Source organism: Notechis scutatus, chromosome 3 (assembly GCF_049901735.1).
Source record: "Notechis scutatus isolate UNSWTSFEM ecotype Mainland chromosome 3, rNotScu1.2, whole genome shotgun sequence".
NCBI lineage: Eukaryota > Metazoa > Chordata > Lepidosauria > Squamata > Elapidae > Notechis > Notechis scutatus.
In genome coordinates this window covers 178,793,737-178,820,013 of record NC_142011.1, presented here as the reverse complement: position 1 = coordinate 178,820,013, position 26,277 = coordinate 178,793,737, and the positions used below count along the sequence as shown (strand labels likewise).

General features: G+C 36.5%; 1 protein-coding gene across 3 annotated transcripts in view; it reads left to right on the top strand.

Moving 5' to 3' along the window:
• The window catches only part of MRPS28 (mitochondrial ribosomal protein S28), a 39,893-nt gene extending 18,886 nt beyond the window's left edge, over positions 1–21,007 (top strand). The window contains exon 4 of one of the 3 annotated variants that reach the window (XR_015748961.1): positions 20,725–20,850. Coding sequence is in view for 2 of the 3 variants with exons in the window: in XM_026691426.2 (XP_026547211.1) it covers positions 20,725–20,878 (154 nt within the window). In the remaining variant the exon portion in view is untranslated. Of the gene's footprint in view, positions 1–20,724 lie in introns of all 3 variants that reach the window. The other 2 variants (XM_026691426.2, XM_087961928.1) reach the window with 2 other exon arrangements.
• The last annotated feature ends 5,270 nt before the right edge of the window (positions 21,008–26,277 follow it).

Genomic DNA, 26,277 nt, shown 5'->3' with positions numbered 1-26,277 from the left:
GGGCACCAGTCATCCTTGCGGATTTGTTAGATTTCCAGGTGACAGGAAAGTCTTTGGGCTGTAGGTTCTTGAATGAGAGTGGCTTTGCTGATTTAGCAATCATCAAAGGTTTTAGATTCTCTCCGGTCAAGCTAGCACACAGCAGAACTGTGAAAGTTCTTGTTAGGAATAACATAGGTTACCTAACGTGGTTTGGGTAAAATAATATATATAAACTATGATTGTAAGTTAAAGTGTGTGTCACTTTAACTGCAAAGCATGTAATTTTGGGTGCGGCTGTAAATCGCCATAAGAGGGAGCAAGAGAACCTGCTAGCTTACTGTATTGCTGGCTTACTGAATTGCTTGCTGACAATGATGGATTGTTAACTGGGTGTTCTCTGCTGTTGCTGAAGGAAGAAAAGAGGTTTGACTTCTTCATATCTCTAACTGCGAAGAGATATATTACAGGACTGATATTTGTAAGTTTACTGAACTCTTTTTCGACACTGTACTTTGCAACTGAATAATCCCCAGACTGACTGAACTAGTGTATGATATATGGACTGTTTGATTATGCTATAAATCTTACTGGAATAAACTATTTAACTAGCACATTGTATCTGTTTTACTGAGTGTAAACTACAATAACGTTTGTCTCACATATTTGCCTGCCTGCCTGACTGCCGTGCAGGTTCTGCTAGGTGTATATCCCTAACAGTTCTTTAGAAAGTTTTCCACTCTTACATTTGTCACCCCTTATAATGAGGCTCCTGTCAGGCATCGCCTTGAAAAAGAAAGAGTCCCCACTCGTCAGCGCCGAATCAGTGTCAACAATATTGTATTCTTTGATATTCTTCTTGAAAGAATTCATTGCTACCGATTCTTGCCCTTGGTACAGACTGGACTCAACTGATCAAGTAATAGAGAGTAATTTAATACCATGTGTCAAGGTCCAGGTGGCCAAGATACAACTTACAGAGGCAAGTCAGTAGAGAGCGGTTGGCTTTCTGTTGTGTACATATAGGATATGTCCAGTCTATGAGAAATAGATCAACTTAGGGAGATGGTGAACGTAGGGAGGTGGCCAACAATGGAGGTTTTACTGTACTTGTTTTGTGAACTCACCAACAGTTTATAATTAGAACATACAGTTAATTAAAGTTAAAAAAAATACTATATTGATATGGCTGCTTTAAGGAGTTGCAAACAGATGGTATGAAGTTCTTTCAAAGAAATGGTGTTCCTGTGTCTGCCAAATTTCCCTCTATATCCATATTTGATTGCAGAACACCAATTCAAGCCATGTATTTATTTACTTATGTTGACTGTTGGAATCTGATAATTCATTCATAGATAATAAATGCTTCCAATAGTTAATAGGATGCTAAACATTTTTATGGCTTGCCGCTTTTGACAGTTCTGTATGCATGTCACAGTTAACTGTTTTGTGTAATGAGTATTAATTAAGTTTGAAAATCGTACTTCTCCATTTGTTTTGACCATTTGTTTGCTTACTCTTGGTTAAATGAAATCTTCTTTCAATATTTGAACTATCAGCTCCCAATATGTGGACAGCCTTGTCTTTTTGCAACTTCCTGTCAAATTCTCAAGTAACATAAGGTTTGGAATGAAAAAGAAGAGGGATTAGCGAAAAACCTAAAAATACAATGTGTAACATAAAGCGGTGCTGTCAGTGGTGATTGGTCAAAGCTTACCACTAAGCCTCTTTAGACTTTGTTACTTCATTCAGCTTTTTCTAAGAAATACTGCAGAGAACTCCAGAGTTTGTCTTCAAAACAGAAAATCTGGAGAGAGGCCAAGAACACAACAGGATATTTAATATACTATTGTATTCATTTTTTTCTATATAATAATACTGCTCATTGTTCAGATGAGTCTTCAGTGACAGTGCATTATACTTTTGAACTTCTTGTAGGTTTTAATACAAACTTTCCGGGTAAAGATTATTTTCAAATGTAAGTAGTTAAACCATGATAAGGTCTTGGTATGATGAAAAATGCCTTTTGTTATAGAAGAGGAAACCTTTACTTCTTAATGCTTTTTCTCTATGATTTTCAAAAAGTCCTTTAAAAAGATAAATGTTGCAATTAAGGTTTTGGAATAAACACGTAAGGATACTCTATTTTTCACTTTATCAATTTAAATGTTTTTACTTTGATTACACTATAAATATCCCTGTTGTCTTATAAATGAATATTTCTCTTCAGGAGAAGAAAATAATATTGAATATTTTCCTGAAGTTTAAACAATTATGGATCAGTTCCTAGTCTATTCCTAACTGTTCTTAATAGAAGCAGTAAATAAAAGTTTAATAAATATCACACTTAGGTAAAATATAGTCCATGTCATTTCATGCTTTACATGATAAGAATACATTGCAATATAGAGAATGTTGGGCTCTTCCATATCTGATGGCAAAGACAATAGAAGCTGTTACTTATAGTTTAAATTGATTGTAGTGTATTATCTGAATTTAGCAAATCATTTTTAAACCTAAATATGTTTCATTTAAAATGAGCTTTGTACAAATAGTGGAATATGAAGCAATGAATATGAGTGAGAGTTAGGATTTAATCAGTATACAGCTAGTCCTTGACTTACAATCATTAGTTTAGCAACCATTTAAAATTACAAAGGCACTGAAAAAAGTGACTGGTCACCACACCTACAGCTATTGCAGAATCCCCACAATCAAGTGATTAAACTTGCCACTTGTCAATTGGCATGTACAGTATATACGTCCCAGCAGTATGTGATTGACATTTGTGATCTTCCCAGCTGGCTTCCAAGAGGCAAAGTCAATAGGGGAAGCCAGATTCGCTTAATGGTTGGGTGATTCCCTTAACAGTTGCAGTAATTCGCTTAAATCACAAATGGCAAAGAAAGGTAAGAAAATCAGGTGTGTCTCACTTAACAACTGTTTTGCTTAGCAGTGGAACTTCTGGTCCCAAAAAGTTGGATTAATTTGAGAACTATATGTACTAAACTGCATTGAAACTGGAAGTCAATATTGTACTAATAAACATTTGCAAAGTATGTAAAAGAAAAAACAAGGCAAATTACCCTTGACTCAAATTATGGGTGTTAAATATCAGAACACAGCACAAATCTAGGGTTAGGATTAAGGTTTGAAAAGCTAAAATACTGGATTATAAATTACTCTCTCATTTTATTCTAATTTTGTCAATAGTTCCAGCTGTTAGTTTCTTTTTCAAAAATAAAACTCTAACAGAACTTTATATTTGGCTCAGTGATGTGACACTGAAAGTCTTTTTTATAATCATGCACCAAATTAATGTATTGGAGTAAATCATCATAATGCTGTTTTATTACAATTCTAGAAAGCATCTGATAAGGTTGGCTGAAACCATTTTGATAAATTATCCAAGTGCTGAATGAACTTAAATGATTAAAAATATGATTTAAAATATAAGTGGATATGAGTCGGAAGGAACTCTTCCTTAAAACTGCAAAAAATTGTGTTCAGTTTAATTATCTATTGTGCTTTTAAAAATTAAGTTCTCAGAGAAGGAGCCCAGAAGCCAGTTGAAAATATTAACAATCATTATTTATTATCGACTGCCTAAATGGTTTCCAATATATAGGAAGTAAGAAATAAAAGGCCTAACAGGATATGAAAAAAGCTACAAATGATAAGTTGTGCATTGAATGCTTCAGTGATAAATATTGATCTCCAATGTCAATTTGGACACATGAAATGGGGACTTCCGTTTTTTTATATTAGCAACTTTTATGTTAGAGATTTAAAATGTTTGTAAGATTATAGTAATTATTAAAGCTTGTACAAGCAACGCTATTCTACATCTCACATCGTCGTTAGCATCTATTCTCATGGTTCAGTCTAAATCAATCATTGCTTCATTTCCAAATCAGGCATCTTCTTTATCAGAGAGCCTGTTTTTAATATTCTTTAGATACATAGAGGTACAGAAATAAGAGACTGGATGACTCCAATGTATGAGTGGATAAAATCAATTTATGTGACTACTTTTTTCCTCTTTTGTTAGAGTGTGAGAAAATAATTCTGTAGCCCAAGGGGTATTTCTAGATTGCTGGTACCACTAATACGTGCCTCAAATCTTTTGTGAAGGAGTAAAGCCTCTCTGTTCTTTTTATTGAGAAGTGTGCTAGAATTTCATTTGCCACTTAAATGTAGATGTCTTTGTTTAGAAAAAGTAGTTGAAAGTGAAATGAATTATCTCTTAGGTGTTTGGTGTGTACACAGACGCAATTTGATATTGTGGGAAAGCTGAAAGCAGTTCTGAGATGCAAATAAAAGAGCTACTGAGATGCAATTAATCTTGCTCTCACTTAGATTTAGCTATTATTGTGTGGTTTGTTGTGTTTGCTGATAAGCCTAGCTATAGACCTTTCCCCTTTTTTGCAGTGATAGTCTCTGAACATGATAAGAAGATAGTTATACAAAACATTTGAAATGACATAATCTTTTAAATTCATTAAGTGATTTTTCATAGACTGACCTTTCTTTCAGTGAGAATTTACTATGTGCTCCAGAAAGACACTGAATATTGAAATTTAATCTGCTTTGTTTTCTGTGAATCTTTTTTTAAAAAAATACTGTAATGATAATCTGCTTTTTTAAAAAGAAAATCAGGAAAATATTCTGGAGGGGTTGGAGAACCTTCCAGAAAAGAAGTGCAATAGCATTAGGACTGCAAAGAGAAAGAGAAATTGGCAAACTGTATTGTACATTCAAAGAGGCTTTATTGTATTCCAAATCCCAGTACCAAGTTGTCCATTAGCAAAATAATCAGTTCTTTTTTTTACAAACTTTGTTAATTTTACAATTAAAATAAACAAACAAAACATATACAAACATAGAAAAGGAGAAAAGAAACAGTTGAGAAGTAAAAGAGGAAAGAGAGAAAAAGAAAAAAGAAGTAAGAGTAAAAGAAAAATCAAAAAGTGATTAAAAACAATTTCATCTTCGACAGTTTGTGGGTCATTATTTCTATCCTTATTTTATGCCATATTTACAAGTAATCCTTAGTGCGAATATATAATTACCACTACAATTATAGCTTATCCTCTTTTACAATATTATGTAGCCCATCTTTTATCTAACCATTCATACCAGCAGTTCCAGCTCCCATAATACATTGATGTTTCTTTCTCTTTTAATGCTAGGGTTAATTTATCAATTTCTGCACAATTTAGTATTTTTTGAATAATCATTTCCTCTGGTGGAGTATGAGGCAGTTTCCAACATTGTGCAAATAATCAGTTCTTAATTGTATCAAATATTTAAACATAATAATATTGGTAGAATGTGTCAACATTGCACAATAAACCAAACCAGCAATATACGCTTCAAATAATTTGCCAAGCACAAAATTTCAGTTTTCTAGATGTGTAGGTTTTGATATTTTTTAAGAAGATTGCAAAACCATAATCAGATTACTTACTATAATTATGAATAGTTTTAATTCTCATTAAAACTTTCACCAATAGAGCTGGATGGATCTCTTGAGTTTAGATTTCAAAAATCTATATTTAACAGTATGGTAGAGTAAAAATCCTAATTTAACCAGTTGGGACCTATAGGTGGTGCTGTAATAAATGGAATGCACAATAATACACAAAAAGTTTACGGATACAGTGTTATATGCCTAATTTAAAACAGGTTATTAGTTTATTTTACAAATACATGCCAAAATTAATTGCATGACTATGATTGCCCAATAAAAATAATGTTATGCCCTGCTCTGTTTATTGTGATGGTCCCCTATTTTCTAGACTACTATATTACATGGTTGGGTGTCAGTCTAGCCTAGCATACGGTAGTATAATTTGTGGCTAAGATCTAAGTCTAAAATATAACAAATCTTTCTTAACAGTCATACGTAACTGAAGGACTTTATAATGGGAGCTCATTAATCTTTTAAATCCATCTGGTGCAGTGAAAATACAGGCTTGAAATTAAGGGAAGACCTATATGATTTATGATAATAATAGAAAACTACTTTTAGATGCTGATAGTTCTATATAAAATTAGCTGAAGATATATAATATTTGGCATATATAATATTTTTCCAATAACAAGTCTATAAAAAGACACATTTGCTATGTTTTTAAAAGAGAATACACAAAAACCAGTTTTGATTTACTTTCAGTTGCCCAAACATTATGGTATTTTACTAATATTAAACTGAATTTAAAAAATCTTTTTAAAAAAATAAGATTAATGTAAGCTTAATTTTGTACAGGCAGTCCACAACTTATGACAGGTCACTTAAAAGGTTGTCTGCCACAAAAAGCTTGTAAAATTAGTAAAATTGGCCATGTGATCGGCCCATAATGGGGATAATGGGGACTACCCTAGGACTGCATGTATTGAAAACAGCATCAGGGTTTTCTTTCCGCTGTTTATAATACATCTCTGCCTTTAAATAGCGCATCCCTTTTGTTCACCCTTATTATGTTTAAGATAGGTTGTTCTAAATATTTTTTCTTCCATTCAATCATTTTGGTTACTTTAATAGAAACAGATATGTTTGGTGAAATCTTAATAGTGTGGGCTAAGTTGTTTTGAACTGAAGGGAAATTAATCATATATATATAATACACTTGAAATGAAATATATAACACAAGTATTGCATATTTATTGAAACTGAAAAATGTGGCAAAGGACAATCTCATAGCAAAGCCCTAGGCCTGAAAAATCCTGAGCCTAAATAGCTGAAATCAATAAACTTCCTTTGAATGACTGCATATTCTTTTCTTTCTTTTGTCTTCATCTTTTTTTTTTTTTTTTACTCTAAGGAGCTTATTCTGAGAAAGCTTATTTGATGCCATTTATCAGTACAGAATTTATTGTTCTCTTTTTGCTAGAAGACTGATCTTTTTGCAAGCAAAGGCAATTTGTAATGAACTGATAATGATAATTTAATCAATTGCCCGTGATCTGCAATTTAAGGCTGGCTATTCCTTTGGCATCCTTTATTATTTACTTGAATAATTGCCAGGAGCCCAATAGGGAGATTTCTGAATGAGCCTAGCTAACCTTGGAAGTTCTAATATATATTTCAACTTAATTTCATTACAGCCAAATAAAAACAAAGATCAACAAGTTAAAGAGAAATGCAGTCTGTTAAAATGTGAGGTATAAATGATAAATGCATTTTCCCTGATATTTTTAGCTCTTTCTGACCAGACTCTGGATCCTCAAAATTGGGATAGATCTTTCAAAATATTTCTGGAGAACTGGACTGTAAAAACTTCCCTGGTCTTAATGCAATCTATCTCTCTGTATCTTCTTTCTTTCTTTCTTTCTTTCTTTCTTTCTTTCTTTCTTTCTTTCTTTCTTTCTTTCTTTCTTTTCTTTCTTTCTTTCTTTCTTTCCTTTCTTTCTTTCTTTCTTTCTTTCTTTCTTTCTTTCTTTCTTTCTTTCTTTCTTTCTTTCTTTCTTTCTTTCTTTCTTTCTTTCTTTCTCCTCTTCTACTAAATTCTACACAGCTTACAGTATTACGAAGTGTACACCGCCATCAGAACATAAATATTTATACAGTAGTGGTGCTTCAAAACCCATTCTTTTCACTATTTTTTCAAAATAAAGTCTGACTTAAGTGACGGGTTATAATTCAAAAAGTCTACCTATCCATTGTTCTCCTGAGGTATAGCAGTCATGTACCCTCGTTCTAGGTGCATTGTGTTGGGTGTGTAGATTTTACCTAGTGTTACTGAAGACAACACCATTGCATTACATCTGAAAAACGTGTGTTTGGTTTGGTTTGTCTTTATAAAATAATCCTTTTGCTAAAGGCTAATAAACATCCAAATAGCAAAAAAAGTATAAACATTCACAAAACACATAATAAAACAATTTTGTACCTTCTCTTTATAGGTTACAGTATTTAGCATGCATTTATAAATTAGTGCTCAACTCCTATAAAATCTTGATAATCTGAATATATATTTTGGTTGGCTTTTCCCATTAAACTTCTTTGAATTGCTGGATATGGACTCTGTTTTCAAAGAATATCTTATCATTAGAATTAGACTATACTTTTTTTCCATCTTGGTCCTTCTACTATTTAGAAATGAGTTTTCTTAACTTCTCTTGCAATTGTTTAACAAAAAATAATAATAATCCAGATTAATTAAGTGTAAAAATAATTTCAGATTAACAACAGCAGTAGAAGTTAAACTTAATACAAACTATTAAATAGATAAATGAATAATATGAAAAAATATACTAGGAGCCATGGTGGCACAGTGGTTAGAAAACAGTATTGCTGGCTAACTCTGCCCACAGCCAATAATTCAATCCTAATCAGCTCATGATTGAGTCAGCCTTCCATCCTTCTGAGGTAGGTAAAATGCGGGGCCTGACTGATGGGGTTAATATGCTGACTGTAAACCGCTTAGAAGGGGCTATAGAGCACTATGAAGCAGTATATACTATTGCTATTGCTATAAAGAAATATGAATACATGTGGTTGAATGCTAGGCATTGAAATTTTAAAATACATGTCAGTGAATAGGAAAGGAATGAAGGAATTCTTTCTCATTGGACTATTGTGCATCAGAGGACTTTAAAAAATTGGGCTGCTACAGTTCTAAGCACACAGATGTTCCTCTTGGCATTCATACAGTACTAGTCTGTATAGGGATTTTACAGACATAGAATGTGAGCTTCTTTGTGAAAGACAAAGTGTTGCCTGTGGTGGGAACTGTTACACTGATGGGAATGTAGTATAATGTATTGTTTTAGTTTTATATCCCTTCTCCCTCCCCCACTCCATTCCTTGTAGACAGTAGATTTGCTTTGTGGGCAGTGAATTGTTTCACCCAAGCCTGGCTAATAACATAACCTTCAAGCACATAGGAGAGGTACTTCACATGGTAGATAGTCATGTGACTTGTTTCAGGTCTGCGTGTGAATGTAGATGTTTAAGCTCAGAACTTAACAACTTGGAAAATGAAATTAATATGTTCTTGAAAAATACTGTAAAATATATTTAGGAATGAATGAGTGTGTGTGTGTGTGTGTGTGTGTGTGTATAGTAATTTATATTGTGGTAGGCTGTTTCTCATGTGTGTGTGTGTGTATACACACAGACACACACGAGAAACAGCCTACCACAATATAAATTAAAAAGATTAAACCAACAACAATATGCATCAGAAAAAGCTAAAGCCTTAAATAGCAATAGCATTTAGATTTATATACCACTTCATAATGCTTTTCAACACTGTCTGAGTGGTTTACAGAGTCGGCATATTGCCCCCAACAATCTGGGTCCTCATTTTACCAATCTCAGAAGGATGGAAGTTTGAGTCAACTTTAAGCCAGTCAAGATAGAACTGCTGGCAGTCAGCAAGGTTAGCCTACATATACACCACCTCACAGCAATGACCATAATGTATGCTGTAGGTCAGGGTTGTCAAACTCACGTCGTCATGGCAGCATCACATGACGTATCGTGACTTTTCCCCCCTTCCCTAAACCAGATGTGGGCATGGTCAGTGCATGACGCATCTGGCCCACGGGCTGCGAGTTTGACAGTCCTGCTCTAGGTGATCTTTTCTGAGAAAGACATTCTAAAGAACATTTCTCTTATAGCCACTTGCCAAATCTCGGAGGAGGGACAGCATCTTGGAACATAATCTTAGTCTCAAAATATAATTACAGTTTCTGTGCAGATAAATCTGGAGTAGTAATCTGATCTTTTAAAAGGGAGTATCTCTTTGAGTTCATTGTATAATCTCTTTAAAGAAAAAAAGCTAGTTGCAAAGAAAGTACTCAGAAAACATAAATGGTTAGGTTTAAAGTAACAATAAATGCATATTTTGGTGGAAATACGAGGGCTATCCACAAAATAAATTACGTTTCTGTCTGTAGCAAGAAGGGGCGGAGCTAGCATGGCCATCTTTGGTCTGTGCGTCCGTCGCTCAGTCTGCATCTAGTCGTGCTAGTGGGAGGTTTGTATCGTTGCCCGTTATTTCACAGCAACGCGTTTGAAATGTGTGCTGCAATTGAAAATCCGCGAGTTGTGAGGTGCGATCAGTGATAAGGTTTTTGTTGGCAAAAACCATAAACCGATTGAAATTTTAATTGAAAAATTGAAAAACTAAGAAAAAGCAATTCAGAACAAGCGCAGAGGAAAGTTAAGCTCAAAAATTTTGTTCCAAGCCAGGTCTTCATCCTCGAAACAAGTGGTAGTCACTTGGTGCAAGATCGGGGCTGTAGGGCGGATGAGGAAAAATCTCCCACTTGAAAGCATTCAGGACTTCTTGAGTGCGATTTGCTGTGTGTGGTCGGGCATTGTCATGCAAAACAAAATTTTTGAGCTTAAACTTTCCTCACGTTTGTTCTGAATTGCTTTTCTTAGTTTTTCAATTTTTCAATTAAAATTTCAATCGGTTTATGGTTTTTTGCCAACAAAAACCTTATCACTGATCGCACCTCACAACTCACGGATTTTCAATTGCAGCACACATTTCAAACGCTTGCTGTGAAATAACGGGCAACGATACGAACCTCCCACTAGCACGACTAGATGCAGACTGAGCGGCGGACGCACAGACCAAAAGATGGCCACGCTAGCTCCGCCCCTTCTTGCTACAGACAAAAACGTAATCTATTTTGTGGATAGCCTCGTAATAATGGTTGTAGAAGAGGATGAAAAGTATTAAATAAGGAGCTTCCAGCAGAGTGGATTGATAATGCACACAATGATGTCATTAGGGATAAAGGTTAAGGAAAAGAATGCTGGAGGGAGTGTTTTAAAGATTTTTGTGAGAATAACTGATTATCTGAAGAGTGGAATTCAAATTAGTCCTATAAATAGTAGTCCCCAAAAATAGGGATGAAAAGGAAGCCATAAATATTATGAAATGTTGAAAATGGTTAAGGCTGCAGGCACAGATTATATAAAAGAAATGTTAAAATGTGCTTGTAAAATGGTTGTGCAATTCATTGAATCTCTGCAGAGAGAGCGATCCATGTGTGCAAGTTGGAAAATCATGGTTATTTAAAGAGTAATGTAACAAGAGTGCAAAAAACTACAAGTAAATAAAGTTGATAAGCAAGCATGCCCCTGAGGTGGGTTTTTTTAATAGCAGAAAAGTGATTATAAGGGCACTAAAGGAGATAATGAATAAAATGTATGAATGTGAGAAAGAACACTCATAAATCTTGATTGTATCTTCACAAGGTATGATAAAGGGAATGGCCTGGATTATGGAATGCTTTGTGTCAATATGGAAGGTAAAGTTAGTTTTTAAATGCAGTAAGAATAATGTATAATGGAAGTAAAATGTATCCGAATATATAGAAAGCTTGGTAAATGGGTCTAGTAAGAAGCAAGATTGTGTGAACTCCCCTCACTTGTTCCATATGTTTATGGATAAATATACAAAATGTATTGTGATTTGTTGCAAGTGATGCATCTTCATTAAAATAGGTGAAAACAGATGAATATAAGAGCGTGCTTCTGCCCACTTTGTTACATGGAAGTGAGGTTGGATACATCAGGAGAAATAGAAATGGTTTGTTTAAGAAATGTTCATTTCTCTTCTTAGAAAAGATGGATACAAAATAGAACTTAGGAAGTTCTGCCTTCCTTCAATCATCTATTAATGGTTCATCACTTTCTCCTTGCTATAGAGCCTCCTTTAGTTCACCTTAATTCTATTTGTTGTGGTAACTTTTAGCGTATCTCACCAGCCTCTACTCTTTCTGAGCTTTGTGCTTTTCTGCTGTCTCATATCCTTCTTTGTTATGTACCTCTATTTTCATTTCCTGTACACATCCCTTTTTTCTTCAGCATATTAGAGACCTCTGAATGTGTTCACACTGGCTTCCAGATTTTTCCTATTTTTCTTTTTTGTGATGTTTACAATGAATTAATATTGGCTGGCTACAAAACAAATGATTTCATGTGATATGTTTCTCAATGTACAATTTTTGAGTTGAATATCATACTTCTTTGTAGGGAATGGTATGGGTGTGGTTTGCCATTGCTTTTTTCTATGGTGTATTTCAAATTTTTAGTTAAACCTCCATCCATTATATTCTGTGATGATCTTCCATCTATATACGTACAAGTCCAGTCTTGCCTTTAAAAACAGACAAAATTAGCTCAACTCCCAAAAGCCATTTAGGAGTCATAATACACTTTAAAACCCCATTTATAAACCCCCACATATTGTGAAATGTTGAAAATACCACCCTGCTGAATTCATTGTGATCTCTGAAAAATGGTTAATCAATGAAGGCTTCATGTGGCTCTTTGGTTTCCTTGTTGATGTTTTCCTATTTCTTACTTGCGGGACAGCCAGCAATAATGTCCTTCTCTGAATGTCACCTTCTGTGTTTGAGTCTCAGCAAAGTGGAAGCAACGTGAGTCAAAAACAGATTCTTGATTCAAACCTAGAAGACAAGAAAAATAAAAATGCTGAAATACCTTTAAGTACTTCCAGTATCTGGAACGTATTCGTGACTTCTCTTGCAAACTGAGCCTTTAAGAGCATGAATATGGCTCTAAACCTGAATGATTAAAGGAAACTGAGCTGTATCTCATAGAACTGCTTGTCATCATTATGTTCCCTTGTGTGAGACCTGATTCTGTTGAATTTCAACTGCAAAGGAAGCTTACGAACAAATCCATTCATTAACTGAAATTTCAGCTTTACAAGAAGCCCTAAAGTGCAGTGAAATTGACTTCTTTTGTCAGTTCTGTATATAACAGCATATTATCCTCCCCTGCTCACCCCACACCCACACAGTGAGAACCACTTCAGTAGGTGGGGTGGGGGTTGTTGTTTTTTTTGCCACTTCTTCAGAATGGAACATCTATTAACAGGCAAGTCACCGAATAGGCTAATTGAAATATTAGTTAATTAAAAAGAAAATTATCAAATTAGTCTTGGAAGGGCACGCTAACTACTTACACTCAGGTTAATGCTTTATTACATATTAAATATCATAAATAAATTGATTATTTTCAGCAGCTTTTGAATTAAATAGATTCTATTAAATACTAATACCAATGCTTTTGGATGGTACGTGATTTCCGTCATGCCTGACCATTAAAATTGCTGAGTGGAACTGATGAAGCTCAAATCTAACTATATAAAAGCTTGCCGCTGTCTGTTCTTTCCACACAGAAACATTTTTTAAAAATTGAAAATAGAGCTGCACATTGTTGTTGTGGCATAGCATGCTTAGGCTACATGAATTCATCATCTTTTAACTTTCCCTCTGTGCAGAGTACAATTCAATACAAGTATTCCTCATCTTACACCAGTTCACTTTGTGACCGTTTGAAGTTAAGCCACTAAAAAAAGTGACTTATGACCATTTTTCAGACTTATGAATGTTTCAGCCTCCCCATGGTCACATGATTTATATTTGGATGCTTGATAACTGACTCACATTTATGATGATTGCAGTATCCCTGGGTCATATGATCCCCTTTTGCAAAATCAATGGGGAAACCATTTATTTTGAAAAATCAAGCAACATCGATGGGGAAACCAAATTCAATGCGGAAACCAACCGGGTTACTAATTTAACAACTGCAGTGATTCACTTAACAAATGTGACAAGAAAAGTAGTAAAACGGCAAAACTCACTTAACAAATTTCTCACTTAGCAGCATAAATTTTGGGCTCAATTTTGGTCGTAAGTCAAGGACTACCTGTACAGCAATATGAGCTGCTTATAATGACAGGTAAATGAAACTGATGTGTATTTCCTAACTCTTTTCTTTTTATTGTAATAGATACTCCCCCAAATTGAGCCCAACATTTCTTTTGCTAAGCAAGGCAGTTGTTAAGTGGGTCATGCCTCTTTTTATGACCGTTTACAATGGTTGTGAGGTGGATCGTTGCAGTTGTTCAGTGAGTAATGTTGTTAAATGAATCTGGCTTCCCCCATTGATTTTGCTTGTCAGAAGATAGCTGGAAATGGTGATCAAATCTCCCCAGGATTCTGCAACCATGTAAATATATGCAGGTGGCCAAGCACCCAAATTTTGGTCATTTTGTGTGGATGCTGCAACAGTTGTACGCTTGAGAACAGGTCATAAGTCATACTTTTCAAGGATATTGTCATGCCAAACAGTTTCTAAATCTGTACCAAAAATGTGCATGTCACTTAATAAATGAAAGAAGATTTGCTATACTACATAATAGCTGAAATCTTTTAACGGTACAATAACATATACATTTGAAGTGAGAATAATTCAGTAAGATCCAAGTATTTGGAATGGTGGTAACTTTTGCTAGGTTTCAGAGCTCCAGAAGTGTCTAGAGAAGGCTACAGTCTCCTTGTAATAAATTTTTAAAAGCTAAGTTATATACAGTTAATGTTTAAGTATACTTGTTGACATGTTTTTCTGTGTACCTCTGCAGCTATGTCCAGATCTCATAAAATTTGCTGTTTCAAAAGAAATGCAACATTCCACAAGTGTTCCTGGTGGCAGATGCCATTCTCTGGAACAGAATGGGGATGCTTATAGATATAATTTGGATAATAAAACATCCGAGAAGAAACGATATGGGAACACTTCTATATCCCTGCCAAAAGAATTACACTAGACCTTCTGATCTTGGCTTGAAGGAAACTTTACTAATTAAACTAGGACTGATCTGGATTATTCTGTGATGCATTAACAAGAATTTCCAGTGTCAGAGTTAAAGCAGCTAATCCTAAGGACCATGGGAAACTGTGCTCCTGATAGAATCTGGAATCTCAATATATATATTTCTAGTTTTATATAGTCCCTTTGGCTATATAATATTACTGTGTAAAAGGTCAGCAGAATAAAGCTCTAGAGTAACTTGATCTAATTTATGAAATGTTGGAAGATTGTTTAATACATTAGGATTCTCATATGTTGCAAGGCACGGCTGCCTAAAGTAACACATGAATTCTAAGAACCCTGAAGAGATTGAACTAAATAATAAATAATGAGCAAGTAATAAATAAAACTGCTTTGAATGGCAGGTGGTTTTAACAGATGGCGTAACCTGTAGGTTTAGACATCTTGCTCCCCCCATCCCACCCTTTGTCACAGATTTAGCTGTCTTAGAAGTCCCTGAGATTGTGCACCTCATGTTGTCTGGAAAAGTCAACTGCTAACTTAACAAAACATGTGGGGGAAAGCAGGATTCATTCTGATAGCTCTCTGGATTTACATGTGCAGCTCTTCAGTGTTCGTGTTTCTTGCCTCCCTAAAGATGTGCTCAAAGATTGAAATACGGTTAGTTACGTCTTTTGTTAAATAATAACTCCTTCCGATACTTTACTACTAGTGCCAAATGTAAAAGGGCCTCTGGTAGCTGTGGTCCTGGAAAAAGCGTCTTCTTTCCCACTCAACTCTACCAGTATTACCCGTCTTCATATACAGTAGTATGCTGCCGTAATACTGCCATTGGGCAGTAACTATTGTAGCAAATTTGCTTTTAAAAAATGTGGAAGGTCCTTTCTGTTTTTTAGTTGCCTAGATCAGGGGTGTCAAACTCACTGCCTGCAAGCCGGATGCATCACATGCTGGCCCCATCCCCTCCTAGTTTAGCGAAGAGGAAAAAAGTCCCGATACTTCACGTGATGACACCATGACGACGCAAGTTTGACATCCCTGGCCCTAGATGATGCAGTATGATTGGTGGCTCTGCTCCATTAGGAAGAAAATGCATCTCTAGAGGAAGCAGGTGATGGGCTTGAAGACCCTGCTGCAAGGCCTAAGCTTATTTAATCAGCTTTCAATTCACACATCTTCCTTTGCACTTTGCTGTTGGCTGTTTCACTAATAGTTCTCCTGAGGAGTCACTTCAGTTGCTGGCTGAAACAGTACAAACTAAGAGCACTGCACATATAAACCCCAGAGCCTTAAAACATTCTGTTTCTATCTGGCCACATGTTTGGCACTGCACTGAACCAGTGATCCTGTTCCTACCCCCTACAGGTTTTATGCAGAGAATTTCCAGTTGGTGGTGGCATTGAGCAAGGATACCCTAGCAGTTATGAAGGCAACCCTCCTTCACTTGGCAAAAGTCTAGCTTAAGCAAGGTGGTGATACAGGAATGAAAGTCTCACAGCTGGCAGGGCTGCTGCAATTCTATTCTCCAGTTCTCCCTCTCTTCAGGTTCCACCCTGCAGTGCTCCTACAGCATCACCATTACTGTTGCCTTATGACAAGAGACTAGGCCACCTGTCCTCTCAATGTGCTCCAAATTGGCATTGTGCTGCCCACCCTCAACTAAAGCTCACTTGCAGAGGCACTGCTCTGCTCCCTTCATAAAACCTGGAAGAAATGCTACTGATAAAACTGTGCTCTGAATTTTACTGCTTCCCCTTGAACCAGCTTCCTTAGTCTGGCAAAGGCAAGCCAGTTGGTCAGCACTCTAGCTTTGTATGTGAGACCTTCCCCCCCTGCCCCATTTGCAACCCCATCAAAGACCCTCTGCAGCCCCTGAGAGGGAAGAGAGTTGCAACCTCTGTTTCAGAGCCTCTATATTAGAAGACAAAATTATAGAAGGTAGGACAAGCATGATAGAATACTTTCATATATTAAAGAAAAATATTGAGCCAAATAAATACCTTTGGGGAATGGCATGTTTAGAGATGTAGAAAATGTCATCTAAGGATTTAAGTAAAAACTTATTTCATGAACTGAGAATGGATATACGTGTGAAAAGAGTCCATTTTACCAATTTGAGTTGGGACTCTGTAATGAAGGTTGGATTTTGTGATTGACAATAACAGCAAATCTAATTTGTTTATTCACTAATAATTTTCTGAACATTAATGGCACGCTACATTAATAATTTTAAATCACTTCACTTGTTAGGAGAGAAGGAATGTTCCTGAATGCATGTTTCAGAGACCCCTGATTATTTGGAAGGATTGTGTTGTTCAGTGTGATGCCCTACGAGGACATCTTCATTTCAGTGTGCTTTGTATTTATTGTGTCAAAGACATGAATTCTTCTTTCTTGGGATGAGAGCAGTTACTGGAGTGAATTGGCACATGGTAAGGAATGTCTTGGGGCAGGGGGAAATGTCAAGAAACCTGTCCAAAGGAAAAGCTTTTAAATTACCTCTTCATGCAGAAATGCAAAATCAAATTTAATTGCTCTCTTCCTGTCCTGTTCAGACAAGCAGACTCCTTTTGGTACATAGTAAAAAAGAGTCATAAAGGTAAGAGCTGGGGTTTGTTTAGCTCTAGTAATCAGGGGGAAAATATAGTAATAAGTATGAAAGTTCCAAATGGTGACAGTGACCAACCCAAGAATTTTAATACCAGAATAATTTCTATTGTGGATTGCCTTAGCTTTGGTTAAAATTAGAATTTGTCTTCTAATTTGATTGTTTGTGTCATCATCTCTTTCTCTTTCCATTAATTAGACAGATAAAAATTGCTGACCAAATTCCCTTCCATGTGTATTTTGCCCTAGGAAGGGACTTGGCCATCACGTCCAAGAATTTCTCCACACTCATTCAAGCAAAAGGAGCCATTGCAGCCGCACTCATTTCAGTATTGTTGTTATAAGAAGCAATTCTCTGTGAGATACAGAGTGTTTTCTTTTAACTCTAATAATAGGAAGCAAATAAATCTTAAAATGGAGCATTAGACTACTTCAGTGTGCTCATACTTTTTTACTGATACCCCCACCTCCATTGCCTTTGGGGATGATTCGCTGAGAAAAATCAATCGCACAGAAAGTATAATCTGTGCAAATATTTGCCTAAAATTTCTCTTAGAAAGGAAGACTAGTATTTTTGAAAATAACACTACAGCTTCTGCTTAGATACATTATTATAACAGGCAACTTAAGAATGTATATACGTATGCATTGATAAAAAAATATACTGTACATAACGTACATTTTTTTCAGCATCTTATTCCACATGCATCAAAATCTCATTTGCTAGGAAAGTGCTGGAAGTAATTGTTCATGTTGCTGTTCCCCAAGTGAAAGCTGGATCACTGCCAGAGCTTAGCCTGCCAAGGGGAGCATAAGAATTACCATCATCCCTGCTTTGGAAGCATCTGTAGTTCTGTTGCCCATTTGCCAGCCCTCTGGCATTATCTAATCCCACAGACTGATTGTTATCTGCTGCCTTTATTCTTTCTCCCACTGGCTTCACTCCATCTTCCCTAGCTAAAGGAAGGGGGGGGGAGGGGAACAGCAGGGTAAATAAGGTAAGACCAGCATCACCAGAGCCTCCTTACCCTCCAGGGGTGTTTGTAAATGCATAAGAGAGCAACCAATTTGGGCAAAGTGGGCAAGGATGGGGTGCAACAGTGTCTCTTAGCAAGCCCTAACAAACTTTCCTTGAAGGGGTAGGGGCGTCGAACTTTTCATTGTGAAAGGGGGTAGAACTTCCTTGCCTGGATGTCTGAAAGAAAGATCCACTTTCAGTGCAGTTTTCACCACCCATGCTTTAACTGTGCCATTCATGGCCAGTGTGGGGCCAAGTGAATACATTGTTACAGTATTTCTCCATAGAACCTCTCTGCTAGGACTCTTCCTTGCTAGTCACATGGGAGTGCCCACATGGATGGGTGTGGAGCATCACTTGGCCTGTTTCCTTCCTTCTAAGTCAGTGATCCCCAACCTTTTATGCCGCGGCCCGGCACCGGCATCAGCTGGTGCCGCGCCCGGTATCGCATGCGGAGCGCCATTTTTTGATGAAAGGCTTCCGGTGAGCTTTCTACCTGGAAAAGCTCACCGGAAGCACTTTTTCATCAAAAAGATGGCGGCGCCCAGCAAACCAGCGGCCCGGTAGGACTTGTTCCACGGACTGGTACCGGTCCGCGGACCGGTGGTTGGGGACCCTGTTCTAAGTGACCTCCCCTGATCATCCTGAGGAGATGCTCCCAGTTCCAGCCCCAGAAGGCTACTTTCATAGCAGTCCTTATGCAGTAGATGAAGTTAAGCCAGGGTCCCTACGTGGCTTAACAATTTTGCAAGAATTTTACACCAGCTTATGGCTGCCATGTTGCTGAAGGGATCAGAACCGAGGTCAAGTGAAAGGTTCTTTCTTTCTACTTCTGGGGAGAGATGCAACTGTATTGTCTCTGCCCACTGATTAGATCTGCCTTTTCCTCTCTTCTAACACAGCCAAAGGGAGGATGCTGCAGCATACCAAAGGGAGTCCTTCAGTGATTAGAGGCTTTTTTTTTTTTTTAGAATAGAATAGAATAGAATTCTTTATTGACCAAGTGTGATTGGGCACACAAGGAATTTGTCTTGGTGCAAATGCTCTCAGTATACATAAAACAAAAGATACATTCGTCAAGAATCAAGGTACAACACTTAATAATAGTCAAAGGGTACAATAAGCAATCAAATCATACTAGGAAACAATATAGATTGTAAGGATACAAGCGACGAAATTACAGTCATACAGTCACCAGTGGGAGGGGATGGGTGATAGGGGGTGATGGGAAGGTTAATAGTAATAGTAGTGCAGACTTTGTAAATAGTTGGACAGTGTTGAGGGAATTATTTGATGGTGTTTGGGGAAAAAACTGTCCTTATGTCTAGTTCTGGTGTGCAGTGCTCTATAGTGTCGTTTTGAGGGAAGGAGTTGAAACAGTTTATGTCTGGGATGTGAGGGGTCTAAATATTTTCACAGCCCTCTTTTTGACTTATGCAATATACAGGCCCTTGATGAAAGGGAGGTTGGTGGTAATTGTTTTTTCTGCAGTCCTAATTATCCTTTGAAGTCTGTGTCTGTCCTGTTCGGTTGCAGAACCAAACCAGACAGTTATAGAAGTGCAGATGACAGACTCATTAATTCCTCTGTAGTCTTCTTTCAAAGAGAGAGAGTACAGAGTCAGTTTGGTACTTGGTTTTCTTTGGTACATTGTTTTAAGAAGTACCGTGGTTCATAATCTGGGGCGAGTTAGTAAGTTTGCTTCCAGGTGGACTGATACCCATGCTTGAGCATTAAGATATCTAGGCCTCTTGGGGAGGGAAAAAGATTATCTTAGTTAGAAAGTGAGTATGGGCGACAGTTTTCTGTCCTTCATATTTATCCAAACTGCCACTGATTGCAGAAAAGAGTTAGAAACAAAGCAGGATATTTGGAATTCTGCTTTTAAGAAGTTGAACTAGAGAAGTCTAGCAGGACATTTATGCAAATGAGTATGATGCTAATTACCATATTCATCTCAATAATTGCAGTCTGCACAAGTGTGTGGGCTGTTATTTGGTATGAGGTGGGAAAGCTATAGAATTCCTCAATTTTTTTAGAGCAGTTAGCTGAAAAACATACAAGTTTGAAATTGTCAATCATACCTTAAGTAGATGATTTTAAATCCAGAAAATTCCAATTCACATCTTTGCCTAAACTTGATTCATTTGCTTTTAGTTTAGCTTGAACCTACCTATTATGGACTACTTTATGTGCAAATGAGGCTGTTGTGCTTGGTTCAGCAAACCATGGTTTTTATTCTTCTGACAGTATAACTCATTGCTTCTGACAGCTCTTGAAATAAGGCTAGTTTTGCCAAACCACTTTAGACTAAATAAAATTATCTTTACATTGTGAGAGGAAAAATGGGTTATTGTTTAAAGTATTGTATCTTGTTGAAGATTACAAAAGATGTATATGATGAATGGAATTTAGCAAAATAGACTCACAACAGTCAAGTTTAAAATGTCACCTCAGAATATATAAGTTTATATGTCACTACACTTTTTTCTTTTTTCACCAGGAAATATGAAACTGGATCTAAAGTCCGCCTGAAACTTATTGACCTTGAACTTTCCTCTAGATTCTTGGGAGCAACAAAAGATACAACCTTATTGGAAGCTGATGCTGTGCTTTTGGGACTAATGGAAGCAAAAGAAAGTAAAAATAAATACTAAATGTTTGTTCTTTTAAAAAAAAATATTGTCGCTAAATACTTATTTGTACAGAATATTCCATTTGAATTAAAATATTGAAATCATTCACCATTATTTTGTGTTTAAAATAAATTTAAATGTAAAAATAAACTTTTGTAGATTATTTATTACTGGCAATAAAATTTATTCTCTTTATTTCAATTTTACATTCATACTAAAAATGAGAAATGTGGTAGATTTTTCCAGATTTCATTATCTTACAATTACATCAAATTACATCGGGTAAAATACACCAGATGAGTATAGACATGATTTATTTAAATCATGATTTTCTAATTCAAATGAGAATAAATCTTAGAGATGAGCAAAATCATGCTGACTATTTTTGGCTTAATCCTACTTAATTGTACTCCGTACTTCATAATCATTCCTTTTTTAGTTGCTCTTGTTTTTCTCTTATCTGTTGGTTAGTTAGCAGATTGGAATATGGAAATCACAAATGAGCCTCAGATACAAACAGTGAGCCTCAATAAAACATGTTGAGTTATAGTTTCAACTCTAAAATATTGCATGTAGACCATATCCTCCCCGCTTCAATCCCATTTGTTAGAGGTTCTTCAACTTGCTTCATTGGACTTTTATTATGATAAAATAAATTTGTCCAACCCGTTCCTCTACATTTATGACTAGTTATTTCATTGTAGTTAGGATTAGGCAGAAATGGATCACTTTTAAAAATTAAATACATTTAAATATCAAACAAAACATTAGTAGAATGTTAACAGCTTTATATTTTTTTAAAATAGTAAAAATTGAAACTTGTTTTTAATGGAGGGATGAGCTTGCTTATTTTTGTATAATTCCTTTAATCTTCTTCAAGGATGCTAGCATAATCCATTTATTTTGCTTGTTTAGCCTCTTTTATTCACTTCCAAGACAACGTTTTATTTTGGTCAACATCATTCTGCATTTTCCATGCCTCTTTAACTGTTCTTTGCTCTGTTTAAAACATTTTTCACAACTATATTTCTCCCTCTTCTCTCTCTCTCTCTCTCTCTCTCTCCTCCCCTCCCTCCCTCTCTCTCTCTCTCTCTCTCTCTCTCTAAATCATGGGTGTCAAACTCACGAGTCATGTTGTCATGTGATGTATCGCAACATTTTCCCCCTTTGCTAAACCAGGGATGGGCATGGCCATTGAGTGATGTATCCAGCCCATGGCCCATGAGTTTGACACCACTACAATAGATAGATAGATAGATAGATAGATAGATAGATAGATAGATAGATAGATAGATAGATAGATTACTCCTATGGCACTCTAATACAGATCTTGTTATTCTTGTCCAAGCAGCTTTCACATCCTTTTCTTATACCTACTTTCTGTTCATTCTGTTGGGAGATTATCTTCAGAATATGTTTTCATAAGACTTGTTTGTCATCTTCCTTTATTTCTCTCTAGTTTCTTTACCTTTCATTCTTTTGTTTTCTTGTCCATTTCTTCCAAATCCAGTCATGACACCACCAAAATAGATTACTGTCTTCTATCAATATCTTTTCTAAAATGCAGTGCCTAGAACTGGACTTAATATTTTTGAGGTATTCTCTGATCTATACAAAATAGAATTACCTTGAACTTATTATTGTACTTTTGTTGATGCAGTTCAGGCCTGCATTTGCTGTTTTAGTTTAGTTTATAATCCAAGACACCTAGATCCATTTCATATGTTCTGCTGGCCTGTATTCTTCTCAGTCACATACTAATGCATTTGAGTCTCCTACACAAAAATCCAAATTGTATTTCTTCCTCTTAGTATTCATATTTTTAGTTTTCGTAACTTGTCAATATCCTTCTGAATCTTAGTATTGTCCCCCATTTGCTTTCCCTATTATTTTTGTGTCAATCACACATTTAATAACTGCCACCACTGTGTAATAGAAGGCCCACAACTTCTTCAATACATGTTTAAAATAGGCAGGGCTATGATCCAATTATTATACTCAAATCTTTACTTTTTATCCTCCCTTGAGAATATCTCTGTGTTGAAGAAAATAGGGCCTAGATTAGAGTTGTGCACATGCTACTCAAAAAAAACCCAGAAAGTCCAGTCGCCTCTTGAAAAAGCACTTTTGGGACACTCAGAAACATTGACATACACTTATGGGTATAGTTGTTCATCCAGCTCTATATTCCACTTCAGATGACATTTGCAAGTTCATTCAGACTTTTAGCGTGGAAACTTATCCATATGATTCATGGAAGCCATGATATGCTGCCCTGAGATGCTGGTATACATATTTGAATATAAATGTAAATAAATTAACGATGTGTTTGTTTTTTATTTTATATACCTCTCTTTTCTGTCTTGTTTCCATGGTAAGAAAGCCTAGCAGGGGAAAAAAAAAAAAGCCTGGGCTTTTTCTACCTACTTTTGAGTGGGAAGTTGGTGTCTCTCCATCTTGTACCAGACAAAGCAAGCTGCCTGCTTTGGGGCAAAGGAAACAGGAGCTGTGAAAGAGCAACGGCTGCCTGGAATCGCTTTCTGCTGTGCCCTTTGACCTTTGGTCTGCAGCTTCCCTGCACACGTTGGCTCACAGGGGAGCTGAAGTTTCATTTACCGACTGAGCAACTTTGGAAAAAAAAAAAAAAAAAGCCCTGTTCCCAATTAGTGTTGCAAGTTGCCCAGATCAATGGTGGGTTAAATTGAGCTGCCCACTCAACTGGGGGGGCGTAGCGTGCAATGAAAGGAGAGGAAAGAGCTGGTGTGTGTGCGTGCATGTGCATGGGTGGGTGGGGGTGTGCGTGCATCTCTTTCAAGAGCACTGGATTCTTTCAAGCAAGCTGCATTCTTGTGTGAAAAACAACTGCCACAATACTTAAGTTGTAACCTTCTCACCCCTGACGGCATGGGAAAGTGTACTCTTCAGCTGTTAGCGGGAGGAGAGGCCTCCGTAGTCATGAGAAATTTGGATAAAAAATGCAGCTTCAAGCTTGCCCTCCTCTTTTGCACATGTCATCTTGCCTATCAAACAGCTTAATTGGAAATTTAGTTGTGCTTTTCATTAAGAGCCTTGAAAATTCAAGGACCAATCATTTCTCTGGGGGCTTTTATTTGGAAGTGGGGGCATTACTGTAGTTGTTAGGAACTTATTTATAGTAGGATTCAGAAGAATGCAACAGACAAACAAAGCTGGGTGCACTGACCACTGATTTATTCTTGTTCTGTTTTCAGTTACAAGGTTTTAATTCATTTTCAATAATTGATTTTTTTCTAGCATATGTTTCACTTAAACGATCATTGAAAATGTATTTAACAACCAGTTATTAGAAAAAAATCTATACAATTATAATATTGTATAAAATAGATATAAAAATATATTTTTTTCTTGGAACTCTTTTGCAAATTATCTTTAGGAAATATGTATTCACTCCTTCAGGATTCTGGAGGGGGCTGGCTGGCTCACAAAAAAAATCTTGATGAAATTGTTCAGATGTAAAAATGTGGTGACACAACACTGGAGTGTTACTTTTTAATATCAATCAATTCTATATGGAATATACATGGAAAGGATGAGGGTGAGAGATTAAAGCCACTATCCCAATCATTTCCAAGGGCAAAAGCTTCCAGGAAGGCCTCTGGCTTAGCCTTGCACCTGTTTCCAGCTCATTATTAGGACTTTTCTAGATCAAGGGTCTACAGCTGTTGCCGGCATGTTAAGCTGTCCTCTCTGCTGCTTCACTGCCCTGTTAAGAGAGAATCATGGAACTTTAAACCACCATGAAAAGGACTCCGATGCCACCATCTTGAGATCCTTCTCTCGTGTGAACCTAGCAGCTCACTGGAAGTTATCCTAAATTTTACAAATAGCACAGATGAGTGGGTGGGTAGGGAAAATGCCTAAACAGTACATATCCCAGGAAGTTGCACTTCTCAGCATTTTAATGTAAAATAGAAAGCTGAATGGTGCCCAGGGTATCTCCAGATATAGGACCTGTATACGACCAGTTCCAATTTACTACTTTGAAGTGATAAATCAGTGAACAATAGCCATAATTATAGAACAGCTGTGGAAATACTGATTAGACAAAAGTGGATAACCCTGGCAGTGCTGTAAATCCCATGGCTATGTAATTGTGGTGTGGGTTACATATTGAATTTCCATGGAAGGGAAATTAGTTCCCAATTCACTCATCCATCCAAATTTACCTTTAGATAGTGGTTTTAAGATTTGCTGAAAGTGTGTTAATGGGAGTTGATGAGGTTCTTTTTTCTATTATTCCTTATGGGGGGAACTTCCCTTAAATTCAGGTCCATGTTTCTTTTATGTATGTTTATTAGATAATAAGGATATGCAGTGATCCAGGTTTGAAAGGGAAACAACTCAGATTTGTCAGTACTTCCTTTCATCAAATGCATCTTTTCATGAGACCTTTGACTGCTGGGTACAACGAAAAGAAAATGACCCCTTTTGAAGGACTGCTTGGAAGGGTAGCATGCAAACCAAATGTGATCTAAATCATTTTCCCCCTTTTGAATTCAGATTGCTCCATAGTCCTAGAAGGCAATAATTAAGAATCATCCTGGAGTTAAGTTTCATCAATGCCTAACCAATGCTGTCAATAATGAACCAGTTATTCACTACTGGTTTGATTAATAAAGAAGTCTCAAAGCATTAAATTCAGAGCTTTTATAGCATAATATACATATTTATGAGAAGTAAATCCTAATGCATTCTGTAATCCATTTCAATGTTACAGAACAATAACCCGCTTCTATTCAGAAGTGTCCCACTGTATATGTGTGAGTGTGTACACACACACAAACACACACACACAGAATGTACCTTGGTACTTGACTGCTTCAAAACTCATTGAATTTGGTACTTGATGCATTTGACACAAAAATGTCCTGGTACTTGTAGTTTGTTTGTTATTCAGTGCACTGCGATAGAAAGAAAGGAATGGTCGTGGAGAACAGACAGGAAGTCAGCCATGCCGGGAAGGTCACTAACATAGGAAAAGGGAGAGACAGGAAGTCCTTCCCAGCTGAAACAGGATCATGAGATAATCATGTAGTTTGGTACTCATTTTAGTACTTGTCACACCTCCTGGAACCAATTAAGTACACCAAGGGGTGTGTGTGTGTATGTATGTGTGTATATATGTGTGTGTATATATATGGTATTCAGCTTTGTTCGGGTATTTTCCCACGTCATTATAGTTGTGCTTTTAAAGTTGTAGCAACGTCTTGGCAGAATCTCATCTGCCATCATCAGGCTTCTGTATTGTGTTCGTCTGTGAGTCAGACTTTCACAGCCATTTCTGTTTTAAATTTGGTGCTAGCCTATGCTGTGCCAGAATGGTTTTTTTCTTCATCCTGATTGGTTGGGAGTCTTGGTCTGTGTTTAATGGTCTTGGAGTT